The 15,634-nt window shown below is 32.4% G+C and overlaps 1 protein-coding gene across 2 annotated transcripts in view; it reads left to right on the forward strand.

The window, feature by feature from the left end:
• Window positions 1-2,715: 2,715 nt before the first annotated feature.
• The window catches only part of LOC114342396 (uncharacterized), a 36,993-nt gene continuing 24,074 nt past the window's right edge, over window positions 2,716-15,634 (forward strand). For both annotated transcript variants that reach the window (XR_007697029.1, XM_028293200.2), the window contains exons 1-3: window positions 2,716-3,183; window positions 9,515-9,785; window positions 12,783-13,090. Coding sequence is in view for 1 of the 2 variants with exons in the window: in XM_028293200.2 (XP_028149001.1) it covers window positions 9,523-9,785; window positions 12,783-13,090 (571 nt within the window). In the remaining variant the exon portion in view is untranslated. The remainder of the gene's footprint in view (window positions 3,184-9,514; window positions 9,786-12,782; window positions 13,091-15,634) is intronic.

The following is a 15,634-nucleotide window of genomic DNA, read 5'->3' on the forward strand; positions in this document are numbered from 1 at the left end:
ATAAAAGAAATTTTTTGTAAAAGTTACAGGAAGGGCTACGTTCCGCAAAAACCACAAATTACCCCCTTTAAAGGGGTGAAAAGGGGGGTTCCGGGGCGAATTTTTTTCAGAAAAAGTTAGTCTTATAATAAGCACCCCTTGATATGCCAGAAAAAAAATAAAACCGGACTTGTGTCCATTTTGCAAGGTTCAACCTCTGTTTCCTACACTATATATCAGAACATACTTTTTTATTCCAAACCATATTTTAAATAACAATTTTCCAATATTGTAAAATAAATAATACATACATGATAAAGATACTTTTTACTGATGAACTTGACTTGGATCAACAGACCGAACGAGTCTCGTAAATTCCACGGGTCTGCGCCACGCTTCACGCAACCGTATTTGCGTACTTGTGTTTTGAGTTGTGTGGTCGTACCAAATTTAAATATAATCGTTTCTACAAGGTTTCTACTGATTCATTATTAATATAGTATATGTATTATTGCTTTCAAAATACATATACTCAAATTGTATTTTTATATATTTATTACACATATTATTTTATATAATAATTAAATTCACTATAAAATGTCATTTATATTTTATTAATAGCTAAATAATTTAAAATTTAGTTTGACATTCACGACACGAAGTGTCAAACTCAAATGTAAATAGCCTAATATTATGCTTTGCCATAGCCACCTTTACTTAACAAGGTGGCTATGGCTTAGCTTAACAAATCGAGATTAAACAATAATTCAAAATAACCAAATATTGTTAAAATTATTCAAATTCATTAATTAGAAAACGTCACATAATATAGGTACCTTGTTGTGCATTACGTTCAATGGTTTTTAATTTCAAAAATAATTTATATACGTACAATATATTTATATAACCTGAATTTACAATTAAATTAAAGGAATAAACGGTTTACTTACACAAGATTCGATATTTTTGATGTATTATAAGATATAAGATGTAAGAAGGTAGATTGATTTTTTTATAGTCACACAAAAATACGACAGGGCTTGTTCAATTCTGGAAGAGAAATGTCAAACATTTGTAAAACTACTAGATAATTACATAGAGGTATATATTAACATAGAGGGAGCCTACCTTCCGCGCTTCCTGACGACAAGATCTCATGGACTGATTTGCTGCATCTCTTTCTAACACATTGTATCGAAAATCTATGATGACATTCAGTGTGAAGATAGGCACGGAAGAGGAGGACAACTGTAACAGCTTTACTATGCGTAAGAGTGAAACAGCACTAATCCAAATAAAAAAGATGGTGTCGTCACTTCGCTCTAAATGACACTCCCTCTATGCTAATATTTACCTCTATGGATAATTATTACTAGTCTACTCGGGCCTTATTGAGTTTAATGTTTAGCTTTTTGAAAAGTAGCCTACTTCCTAATCAACCATTTGAACTGACGTTTAGTGCGTCTGTAGGAGATAACCGGATTGTGACGTCACATTTTTGACTTTGAGGTCGATTATCTCGAAAACGGTTAGAGATATCGAAATGCCGTTTTCAGATTTGGATTCAGAAGGCAAAACTACATAAGAATCCATCGATATACCTGCTTTAAGTATTGCAGGAGCGGCGACGCAATAACACACAGACTTTTGCAAATTTATAAACGAAAAGTTTTCGTTGAAAAGCCAACTCCTGTACACCAACAACGGCATCATTCAACACTAGGTTTAGATTATGGGATGCACAATGAACATAGGAAGCTGTTTTTCCAATGTCAGTTATACGCCTGAATATACACCACTCATAACCCTTGCCCCATCATACAACTTTCTTTTACAGTTGTGTACGGAAAGGTGCTCTGATTGTATAAATTTTAAAATTTCATTTACAAGACCTTCTGCACTTTGGTCTAACATGTGAATAAATCCCAAAAAATTTTCAACAACTTCTCCTTTAGAAGATAAATTATTTTCATCGCAAGGTACATACCGGACAATAAAATTAAGCAGATCGTGTTTCGAAATATCTTGAGTGGTATGTATCAAGAATTGTTAAATAAAAACTTTTTTTAATTAAATTAATCAATTTGTTTTCAGTTTCTTGAGTCAGCAAATTTTATAACTTCTTTTTGTATTTGGGGGCTCAAGTAATTTGTTTTTTTTTAGTTTTTAATTTTTTTTATCGATTAATTTAACTAAAACAGGATATTTAGCTAGTAAAAGAACCACCGACAAAAAATTACCTTTTTGGCACTTTCATCTAAACTACCAACATGTCCACGAAAGTACTAAACGCTAAATTGTACCCGAAAAGAGCAAGAGTTACGTCAATTACCCGCTTCATTATTTCCTTCCAAATTCCCCAAATATCCCTATTTTGATGCTTATTAGGAAAATATGTTTTGGTCCCCAATTTAAAGAAAGTAGAAGTATTAAGCTTGAAGGCTTTAAGGGGCCCCTCCTAACGTCGCCCCCACCCGCCTTGCGGGCCTGTCAGCTACGCCACTGTTCCTATTCTAATTCTAAGATTTGAGAATAAAATATTTCCATATACATAATTTTATTTGCACTAACAACTTTTATCGTGTTATAATCAGCATGTTTGTGGCCTCTACTAGTAAATAGATTAACAGAATAATTTGAATTCAAAATCTTCCTACAGAATTCGATTTTCTCTCTGCTGCCATCTATGAGTTAAACCATGCAAACACCGGAGGTGGCGTGGATGATGCTTCCGAGCAGCCATTTTGAACTTAAAGTTTGAAGGCCTTTTAAATGATTAAATGGTAAAAACTAACCAACAAAATTGTACTTTGTTGTTTTATCTGTTTTCTTTGTTTTAAACTAATATGTGCAGTGCATAAATAACTAAAATAGAAATAACAAGTGATTCTGTGTTTTATTCAATCGTTTCAGTGGGAATCAAAGACAAAAACATGTTATTTGTATGGGTTGTTAAAGTAAACAACTGTCAAGAAAAGACTAAAATTGTGAAAATTCGAAAGTTCTAATCAACCAGAGATCGTTTCAGCAAGAAAACCTACAGACTTAACAGTTTCATTTAGTTTGGTATAGCAAATTACCAACAGGATGTGTATTAGGTCTTAAATTGGTGACCTACTTGTTTTTCATAGATTCTGGTTGTTGTCCCAAGAAGAAACTTGAAGAAGCTATATTTACATTTTTAGTAAAGCAGTTATATTTAAGGTAAGTCACTAAATACCATTAAAATTAAAATATATAGTTTGACAAGATTTGGAGAAATTGACTCCAAAACTGTGGAACAGGTGAATCACTTCAAATATCTTGGAGCGGAAGTAACAAGCTATGAAAACCTCTCAAAAGAGGTCAGATAACAAAGAATGAAAGCAGCTAGAATCTCGAGATGCCTGGAAGAACAAATGTCTAAATACTGAAAGCAAAGTCAAAATATATATGACAACAATAAGACCTATTATAACATATGTGGCAGAAACAAGACCAGACACAAATAGAATGTTACAAATGATGAGAACAGTTGAAGTGAGAACACTAAGGAGTATACAAGGCAAAATTCAACGTGACAGAATAAGAAGTGAAGACATCAGACAAAACTGTGGAATACATGACATAGGAAGGTGGGTCAGACAGAGACGAAGATATTGGAACAAACATATAAAGAGAATGGAGGACAGCAACAACGAATATCCCAGTAGGTAAAAGACCACAAGGTAGACCACCAAAACGATGGCGAGAATAATGGACCTCATCGTCTGGGGAAGATTTAATGGCAATGAACAGGCAGTAGTCTACTAGCATTATCGATCATGCTAGAAAGAAAAAGAAAAAGAGAGAAGGAGATTTTAATATTGTCAAAACTCCTAGTCTAACATAAGAAAATTTTAGACCAACACTTTTAAGTATGTTTAAGAAAAATCCAATCAAAAACTAAGGTTGTGAAAACTGGATTTGATGACCTTCACAGATCTCTTTATTTAAATCTGGTACCTTATTTTAAATTTTTAGAAACAAAGTCCATATCAAATTGTATCAATTAAAACTCAGGTAAAAATTGGACCCAAGTAGTTGTATCCTTATTAATTTTAATAGTAAGATATATTCAATGAATATAGACACATGTGCCTACATTCTTTGATATAAGTATGTAAAAATAATTCTTTCGCTACAATTTCATCATAATCCTAAAGGTACATATTATGTCCCCATTTAGGTATAAACATATTTACTGTTTTTTATGTCGGTCAATGTTATTTTTCTAATGTATGATGTAATCGTCATTAGTTTTGTTTTTTTCCAAGTTCATCTTAAGACCCACTTTTTTCGAAGCTTGAAATAGTTGAATCATCATAGTCTGTAATTGTACAATGTCGTCAGCATATCTTAGTTGACTCAGTTTTCTTCCATTAATATTTATTCCTTTATCTGCCCAGTTAGTGTCTTTGAACACATCTTCCAGTCCCAGTGTGAATAGCTTTTGTGAGATAACGTCTCCCTGGAGAACTTCTCTGTTGATTGGTATAGCTTTGATTTTCTCATCTATTTCTATTTTTGTTGTAGCTTTCTTGTAATTATTATTTATGAGCCGTCAGTTAGAAAAATTGTGGGATCGGTACTCACCTTAGGGACCACAAATGTTCAGATACAATTAGTGTCTCTTTGTAAAGACAATGAAGTTGACTTTAATAAGTAACAAGACATTTACACAACACACACTATACATTACAATATAATCTGTTTGCGAAATCAACTGTACCATGCCAATAACCTTAGTTGTTGAGGCATTTAAGCTAAATAAAAACAAATCAGAAAAAGGTTAGCAGAAAAAGATAATGCTTACAGGACATATTTCATTGTTGTTGATATATTTGTAGAATACAAGCAACAAAAACTTTGTTTTTTTTTCTTGTAAGATAAGTTTAATTTTGTATTTTAGTTTATAAGATAAATACAATTGAACCTGCTTATTCGAGTATGGGGTATAGGAATATCCAGCTTTAAGGAGTAGAAATTTGAGGCCCCTCAAGGTTTCTACTGGCTACCAATGATCGGTTATTGTTTGGCACTAAGGCTATTACAATAAGTAGGTTCGACTGTATTCGCTCTGTGCGTGACCATGGTGGGGATACACCAAACTATGCCACCGTCCATAGTGGCAAATATGACAATTTTGGCGAATTTTTGTAATGTCAGTGTCATTGTATAACAAATTTTATCAAAAGTGGGAAATAAATATGTATTACATATTAACGTCAAATATGTCATATATGTGTATCATATGCTTAACGTCAAAATGTTAGGCAACTATGAGGCTCACGTGGCTATACTAACGAGACAAATATGGTGTGTCACACGTCTGTTATCAAAAACAACGTAATAATAATCCGTAAAAGTTCAGACCCTATTAATCTGTAAGTTATCTTTCATTTTTATTAGTGAATGTTCCAGAAATTGCATTTATTTGCAATTAGAAGAACATATTCTCCTAATTGAGTTCAACAAAAACTTAAGTACTCTTCATAAAAAGTTATCAGAATGTACTTCCACAAATAATATATTTTGAAGATAGGCCAGTGCTTGATCTAAATTTTTAAATATGTCATGCACAAAATGTTTGTTGGATGTCAAGGGTGGTGAATATTGGGTTTGTGATGGTTGCAGTCAAAATATTCATCATCAATGTGCCAATCTGACAGCATCAGAAATCAGGGTGTTGGAGTTGAAGGGTAGAAGACTCATTAAACTTTTTTGCGAATCCTGTGAGGATGGAATTAAAATGATTCCTATGATGAAGAAACAAATAAGTTCTCTTGAACAAGAGGTGGAACAACTTGATAAACTTAGCTCACTCGAGCTGCCTGGAGATAATAAAGCCACAGATCTTGATACCATCATCCAGGAAGTTGAAGAACGTAAATTTCGTGAAAATAATATTATTATTTATAACCTCCATGAAACCAACTCTAGCACAGCACCAGCAAGAATTGAAGAAGATATGAATAAAGTTAAACAAACTTTAAGCGTCATTAACCCCAACATTCAAGTTAAAAAAGTCATTAGACTTGGTAATATCAAGAATAATATGTCACGTCCGCTTAAAGTAGTCCTTGAAAATAAGAATGTAGCACTGTCAATTTTAAAAAATAAAAATAAACTTGCTGCATCCAATATTAAGATTATCTCCGATTCCACCTTTCTACAGAGAAAGTACCTAAGTGAGCTTCGTACTAATTTGGCGGATAGGGTTTCAAAAGGTGAAGAAAATCTTACGATTAGGTACATTTGTGGGGTACCAAAAATAGTAATCCAGAAAAAAAACTGAATTCCAGGGGTACCTCCCACATTGTGTCTGATGAACTAACAGTATATTATCAGAATGTTAGAGGAATTAGAACCAAGCTTAGTGCTCTTGAAGAAAGTGCTGCTACAACTGACTATGATGTGCTCATATTTACTGAGTCGTGGTTGTCTGATGGTATCAGTAATGGCGAATTGGTACTTTTAGATTTTATTTTTTATTTAATCAGTTAAGCCCATTCGTACCTTTCGGTGTTGGGCTACTTTTAGATTTTAATATATATATCGAAAGGACCGCTCTCCATTAACTAGTGATAAAGTGATTGGAGGGGGTGTCCTTATTGCAGTTAAAAAATGTTACTCATCGAGGTCTATTGTGTTACCACATGTTCACTTGGAGGAACTGTTTGTTGAAGTTTGCACTCTGAATGAATGTTATATATTTGGTACAGCTTATCTTCCTCCTAATTCAGCCTTAATATCCTATGAGAATCATTGTATTAGTATAGAATCTGTCTGTAACAATTTTCCTGAACACTAGTTCATTCTAACAGGAGACTACAATCTGCCAAATAGCGAATGGTACCATGATAAAAGAGGTGTCTTTAGTAATAATAGTAACACTGCTACTGATACTTTAGTTGATACTTTTGCATTTTATAACCTATTTCAGCTCAGTCATATCACAAATTGTAACGGAGTTTTACTTGACCTAGTTTTTGCTAATGATAATGAAAATGTAACAGTTGAAATTGCTAATGATTATTTATTGCCTTGTGATCGTTATCATCCTGCGATATCTATTTCTTTAGCTATTAAAGATAATATGCCCGAGCTTCAATATGATAGTTTTGCCTTCAATTTTAGGAGAGGAGACTATGTTGCTCTTAATACGTATCATGCTAGTATCTCCTGGGAGAATGTTTTAGATATTTGCAGAGATATTAACGAAGCCACGGAACTGTTCTACTCCATATTGCAGTTTGGTATCCATTGTTCAACACCACGTGTAAGATTAAAAAATCCCAAATTTCCTCGTTGGATGACTAATGACCTAAAATCATTAATATTTAGGAAAAAAGTTGCTCATAAGATATATAAACAAGCAAATTTTTGGGACGATTATCTACTTTTCTCTTCCTTGAGAACCAAATGCAAAGAATTAAGCAGGTCATGTCATGATATTTATATAAGTCAAACTGAATCTAGAATTAGTTCAAACGTAAAGCACTTTTGGAATTTTGTTAACAGCAAACGCAAAAATAATGGTCTACCAAACACTATGTTTCTTGGAAACACAGTGCTTAATAATGGTGCGGATATTGTTAATAATTTTGCGCAATGCTTTCAAAATATTTACAGAGCAAATGATGATGATTTAATACAGCCCACTTAGAATATGAAAAAACAGTGAGTCTAAATTCTTGTAATGTATCTATTGAAATCATATTTGAAAAATTAGCCAATTTAGACATTTTTAAAGGCTCTGGACCAGATGGAATTCCACCCATACTATTAAAAAAATGTAGATGTACTTTAACCTGTCCCTTATATTTTCTGTTTTCTCATTCACTTGATTCAGGTATTTGTCCAAGTTTGTGGAAATCTAGTTTTATTGTTCCTATTCATAAATCAGGTGACAGGAGTAATATAGCTAACTACAGACCAATAAGCATTCTTTCTTCTATTCCTAAAATTCTAGAGAGTATAATATGCGACTCTATTAACACACCTCTATACAATGTACTAATTGAAGAGCAACATGGGTTTCTTTCAGTTAGATCAAATTCTACAAACCTTTTACTTTTCACGCAATACATATCTGATACTTTGGAAAGGAGACTACAGGTGGATGCTATTTATACAGATTTCTCCAAAGCATTTGACACTGTGAATCATAAATTGTTGTGTAACAAGCTTAAATCTATTGGATTTACGGGCAATCTGTATAACTGGTTATGCAGTTACCTAATTAGCAGAATACAACTTGTTAAAATTAAACACTTTCAATCTAGTGAAATTTCCGTAACATCTGGTGTTCCACAAGGAAGCCACTTAGGGCCTTTTCTTTTTAATATATTTGTTAATGACATTAAATCTCAAATTAACTCTAAATTTCTGCTATTTGCTGATGATTTAAGAATGATTTAAGATTTGCTATAGAATTATTGAATCCGTCTCAGATTGTGAAAAACTTCAAAATGATATTAACAAAATTATGGCATGGTGCAATTGGAACCAAATGAGCATTAATGTTGGAAAATGTCACTTTATTAGTTTCTGTAGAAGAATTAACAACCTCTTTTATAATTACAAATTAGCTGAAGAACCAGTGAAGGTTGTATCAACTGTAAGAGATCTAGGTGTTCAATTAGATTCCAAACTAAATTTTTGCGCTCATTTTGATTATGTGAATAACCAGGCATTTAAAATGTTAGGCTTCATTATTAGAACTTCTAGATGTTTGGATAACATTAATTCCATCAGACTGATTTACATTTCCCTAGTTAGATCTGTTCTTGAGTATTGCTCAGTTGTTTGGTCACCCACTTATGAAGTCCATATAGCCAAGCTTGAAAAAGTCCAAAATAAATTCATTAGGTACTTAAGTTTTAAATTACACAAACCTTTAAGTGACCATTCCTACTCAGAAATTAGAAATAAATTAAACCTTCCTAGGCTATCTTCTAGACGGATGTATGCTGATGTTTTGGTTCTTCATAAACTACTGAATTCAAAAATTAATTGCAATGATCTACTGTCTCTAATTGACTTAATGTTCCCTCTAGAGTTACTAGAACATCCCAAAATTTTGCAATTAAATTTCATCGCTGCAACTTTGGTAGGCATTCTCCGCTGAGTAGAATCATTCTAAATGGAAATAGAATAGACCTTGATTTGTTGCTGTGCTCTTCGGAAAATGTTTGTAGACAGTGTTTAAAAAAAATTTTGTAATCTTATGTGATTTATGTTTGTTATTTACTTTGTATTATTTTAATATTTGTTTTTTCTATATACATAGCTGCATCGCCAATTTTTGTCATACATATTTACTATATCTTTATATTTATTGTATCACTAGATAATTATAATATTTTGTGTATATATTAAATTGGGTGGTATCCCGTTAATAAATAAATAAATAAATAAATACACAACATTTGTGTCTCATGGCAGCCAACGTGTTAACTAAATTAACATTTTCTAAATGAATTTTTTTATTAAATTGGTTTTATATTTTCAGAAAGAAAAATGAGCTTTACAGACAGTGATAAGAAGGAGGCCAAGCACTTTGTAGAATTTTACATTGACAATATTGAGAATCACAGTAACTATTTCCAATATTATTTATCTGAAAATGTTGTGCTTGATTGGTTTGGAAAGACAATCAAAAAAGAAAAGAATGTTACTGCTTTCTTGAAGGACCAAATGGGTTCTGTGAATCATTTCCTTTCTGACGCAGTTCCTGTTGGGAAGATTGGTTTCAGGGATTCTCATATTATTAAAGTCCCAAGGTAACACTTTGTAGATTGTTAGAAAACACCATTTTGTATTAGTTTTAACTATTATTATTAGTTGTGTTTTCTTGTTTCATTTCAGAAAGTTTTATTTTTTATTAAAAACCATTTTGTTTGTTAAGTTAAAGAAAATTAAATTAAAGTTACATTAAAGAAAATTTCACTCAACTATGACCAGATGCCATTTGCGGCCATGAGAGCCAGAGTGGGCTAAGGCTAACTGATAATAACATTACTTTACAGAATCAAAGAAAATGATTAGAAGCTATCAATGTCCGATTGTTTAGTACATAATTGTATGTTGACCAATAATGATTCTTGGTCAAGATACAACTACTGAAACAATAGGACATTGTTAGCTTCTGATCATTTTCTTTGATTCTGTAAAGTAATGTTATTATCAGTTAGGCCACTCTGGCTCTCATGGCCTCAATGTAGTCAGTTCATGCATCAGAGATATCTCTGTAACGATGTGTAACTATTTGGTTTCTAAATTTTCATTATTCATTATTTAAATTAAAAATGCATTTTTCCATGTGGTGAGTTTGTTCACGAATTTTATGGAAGTTTAAAAAATAGTAGTGTAGCAGGCAAGAGCAATAATTTTTATCCCTTAGATGTCCAAACATGATAAAAACATGAACAAAATGTGGACATTATCTGGACATCATCTCATGCTGGCATATCTGGTAACAAGAAAACTAATTGTATGACCAAGTTTTTGCCTTTTAAGAGGTTTGTGGCTTTCGGTGAGGCCATATGGTTTTTGGGGGACTAGCATGGGAGCCCGGTGCAGCGTGGGCCCCAGAAACGACGAAGACCAGGTTCTTATGGACTTGGACCTCGATTTTTGACCCTTCGCTTCGTTATCGATCATTCACTATCTGTACACTAAATAGATAAGAAGCGAATACGTACGATAACGAAGCAAAGGGTCAAAAATCGAGGTCCTGGTCCGTAAGACAGGGGTCGTATGGACAATGGACCCGCCGTAGGAGGTCTAAGTATCTGAAGGACTCACAAGTAGGCCCTGCCCCGATGTACACTTCGCGTCAAAAAAAACTGGTACAACTCTTATTGGGACCGTGCAAGTTCGGAAAAGCGACACCTGGTTTCTACGCTCCGCACTTTTATTCGCACTTTTAATTATATTGGCCAATCATATGGTCCTGGTTACTGGATAATTGTCAAGGACATAGTCCAAAAAAAATAATAAGAAAAAATAAGATTTAGGTTATGTTATTAAATCGTAAATAATTGTATGTAGTAAATAAAATTAGTTGTTAAAATGCAGTACTACAAGCAAAATACAATTAACTAAATTTACCTTTATATAATAATTGCATATCATATCCATATTGTGGAGCAATATATAATTTTTCTTCTTAAATGACAATAGGTATGAAATGTACGTCAATTTGACAATTTCAATTGACAATATGAATTATTTAAGAAAGTTGCAATTTTTCTCCGCTATTCGCGCACGATCGTTTCGCGTATCCCTTCCAAGTACTTGCACACCACGAATAACCGAAAATCGTGTTTTTCAAGTTGTGTAAGTTGATCTTGTCACAAGTGTCATTCTAATTTCTAGGGCAACGTTGCCAGTTCGACGAAAATATTATATCAAACTAGGTAAAAACGGGGCTGTGCGACAGACCGCATTTTTTAATATACTAAAAATTAAAACAATTGTAATTTTCCGTCATCTCAATTAAGTATCCATACATTGATTCGTGTTTTATTATAATTTATGAAAATATTTCAATTCAAAAATATTGATAGATAATAAATCTTTGACATGACTTTAAATTATTATGTTTAACGTCAAATCGAGAGGTGTGATTGGTTTCTCGTAAATTGTAGGACAAAATTGCATTAAGTTGTGTAGAATAAATAAAACACACTGGAAAAATTAAAAATTTAATTTGAAATTAATACAAAATGAATAACTTTTACAGTGAACAAGTGTGGAATTTAAATATATGTATTACAATTCGAAATATACATTGTAAACGTTATTTTTTTGTATTTAGATTTAGTGCAATTCCGTTATCTGTGATGGCAACAACGACGTGATTCAGGAACAATAATTGTCAGTCTGAACACAGGTTTACATTGGGAAAAAAAAGTGTACCAGTTTTATATGACGCGAAGTGTACCATAACATGACCAAGTTTGCAGACTAGAAACACCAAACTTATCAAATTCCAAAATTTGAATCTATAAACATGGAAAATTACTTATAAAAAGCATTATTAGAAAAGGTGACAGAAACAATAAAATTCAATTTATATGAATTCAACAAAGGGTTTCGAATAGGATAGGGTATACCGTATACCTTTCGATGGCCTAGTATGAAAACCTCGTATCTCAGTTTACAGAATGTTTTACAGGAAAGTTTTTAAAATGAATTTCTGCATACACTAACCTAAAAACAAAAAACTATCTACATATTTTTGATTCTGGGCACGTTACAGTACTCAGAAATTCAGTTTAAGCTCTCTCGTGTAAAATTATCTGTAAAATGAGATATGAGGTTTTCATAATAAGCCATCGCTATGTACTAGAATAGCACATAAACATTTACTGAAGAAAGAACCTTCAAGAATCTGTTTTACCTGCAAACACCACCTTATGTAGTGTCCAACATATTGTTGTAGGCTGTCCACTGTTACAGGTTGAGAGACACGAAAACGATTGAATGTAATGTGCATTCAATGTGAAAGTGGTTCATTATTTTTGTAAATTCTATAGATTTCTATTGTATTGTATATTACTCAACCTAACTACTACAAGACTTTTTAGTACAACAGTCAATAGTCAGAAAAGCCATAGGAGTATCTGATATAGGGACATAGTAACAGATAGGCACTACAAAAAGTGTCCAACTAGAGCCTAGTGCATAACTTTATGTTACAAAATATCAATTATTAAGTTAGCAATCCTAATTACTGCAACTTTTACTAATTTGACCCTGAAATATTTTTGTAGGACCCAAAAAATGATTCCTCTTGCTTTAATGAGCCCTCCAAGGCCGATCCAGCTACGGAGTGAAACTACAACTCCCAAGAAACGACCATTGCCTTCATCAAGTAACAACTACAGAAGAGAACTTCGCAGTAAATATCCCAAAGAACAGGGCCAAGGAGATGGTCCTCACAATCATACGGAAATCCCCAGTTCACCTAGGAAGAAATTAAAAACCCCCTATGAAGTTTCTTTAGAAAGTATTGACACGTTAGAGAATGAGTGCGATTCAACAGAAAGTAGTCATAAACTTAAATATGTACTATGCCAAGGTAAGTTTATAAATAATAAAATCTTGAAGTAAAACTCCCTAGTGTAGTTGGTATATTTAATAAAAATTCCAAAATTTTTTTAAAAATCTAAACGGATTACGTTCAAAACGTTTTCTGACTCATCAGTCCATCATCAGTGAACCTAAAAGTAAGTAATCTCACTTAGTAAAATTGAAAAAGGGTGGAATTTTGAATGTTAAAAAATTGAAAAGTGTGGTTACGATTACTTACTCTCTGTCCTTGCTAAATAGCCACAATGCCAAACACTGGTCAAGATGTATGTTCTAACTACATGGTGAAATTTGTTAAATAATTTGGCTTACATTGGATGCCAACGGATTAGTACTAGGTACATGATGCTCTACTCCATTAATTAAGATATTTTTTTATTATGAATTCAATGTAGACCTATTCATAATAAAAAATCTCTTAATTAATGGAGTAGAGCATCATGTACCTAGTACTAATCCGTTGGCATCCAATGTAAGCCAAATTATTTAACAAATTTCACCATGTAGTTAGAACATACATCTTGACCAGTGTTTGGCATTGTGGCTATTTAGCAAGGACAGAGAGTAAATAATCGTAACCATACTTTTCAATTTTTTAACATTCAAAATTCCACCCTTTTTCAATTTTACTAAGTGACATTACTTACTTTTAGGTTCACTGATGATGGACTGATAAGTCCGAAAACGTTTTAAACGTAATCCGTTTGGATTTTTAAAACAATTTTATGGAATTTTTATTAAATATACCAACTACACTAGGGAGTTTTACTTCATGTTAATTTTATTTAACTAGATGATATACAGCCAAATTTCGGGTATTATCCCGTTTTATTTTTAATAAAATCTTCTTGTTATTGCTTTAAAACATACAGGTGTTTGTTTAGTTATTATCTTGTCATCTCTAATCTTATATCACCAGTTTTCATTGGACGTCCTTATTGTAATCCTTTCTTTTGTGATTACTTTTCCCATAAATTTCAAGAATCTGGTTTCTGACGTCTTTCATGTATTGAATTCCATACTGTAATTTGCTTATGTTTTATTTTGATTGAGGATTTTTTATTTATCCTATTTCCACAGATCTTTGTGCCCATTTTTAAGTCTTATATCGATTATGTTTATGCTTTTAATTTTATCACATAGTTGTTTATCTATCTTTTCGCCCATTTACTTTTGTTACCCTCCATATTTTTTGAAATATGAAAATTTGATTCAAATGTCATTATGTTGTTACCATGTAATTTACTATTCTAATTGGGAAATAAGTCACAATTTAAGTGGAAAAATGATTTTATTGACGTTTCAACTTCGATTCCGGAGGTCGTTATCAAACTACAAAATATTAATAAATTAAACAAATTTTGTTGCTTAGTAAAAAAAATTCTTCTAATAATTTAATTTAATCTGACCCATTCATATCGGCAATTCAGACAAATATTATACATTTTAAAGTAGAAGACTTTAAAATGATATTGCCAATATTTATGAGTTGCGTTTTTGGGACGACTTTATTGAAAGATAGTTCGATTATATGAAATCAACCCCAACTCAAGAAAATTCGTCACAAAAATCATAGCATGTGATTTGTCTTTAAAAAGACAACCATGAGCAATGGTGACAGTAAGATTCTCGTGTTAGTGATTCCATAGTAAATCACGAGGAAAAGGCAGAAAAAAACCTCATAATACTGTCCCGACATAATAAGTATTTGGTCTTATATTCAGTTTACTTTAAAGTTGTTATCATGGTTGTTAAATATTAGTTCAAATCTTATTTGTGTTATGTCTTACTGTCCATTTCTTGACCTTTTCTACTCTTTATTGTAGGTTTGAAGATCATCTGTCATTGTTATGACATTGTACGTATAATATTTTAAATCAATTAGCAAAACATCAAGGAATTGTCATGAAAATCATGTATTAAATTTATACAATACATAGTATTAACTATGAGATATACTACTATAGTTGTTTCATTATATCTTTGCACAAACGTCATGATTCATTTGCGAACAAGTTAAATCAAAACAATAAGTGAAACAAACGTCGATATGTAATATTGATAAGTACTGTCAATGCAATGACAGTAAATTATGTATGAAGGTAACTAAATAATGTGAAAATTTCACCAAGCGATTGCTAGTTGTGGAAATCTTCCTACTTCTGGTCAACGGCTTCCGGCAAAACCGGGAGGGAATTCTTTTATCCTGGGACAGAGAAAATATCCAGAATGGTAAAAAACAAACCGAGTTTTTAGTTTCGAATCTGAATCTCCAAAAGGCCCTCAATCTGGGGCACCCCTACAGTAGGGATAGGTGGTGAATAGTTCCCCATGTACAAAACTTTAAATATATACCAGAATAACATCTGTACACAGAGATGGTTTGAACTTGAATAATACAAGTAAGAAGTAAAGTTCGTGTAACCTTCTGACTAAGGACTAGCGTTGAGGTTTTCAGGTCTCTCAAGCTTCCCTAACCTGACCTAACTACCCTTTAAGTAGGGGAAATCGGTTTTACGTGCCCTCCAAAGTA

The sequence above is a fragment of the Diabrotica virgifera genome, chromosome 3 (genome assembly GCF_917563875.1).
Source record: "Diabrotica virgifera virgifera chromosome 3, PGI_DIABVI_V3a".
Classification (NCBI taxonomy): domain Eukaryota; kingdom Metazoa; phylum Arthropoda; class Insecta; order Coleoptera; family Chrysomelidae; genus Diabrotica; species Diabrotica virgifera.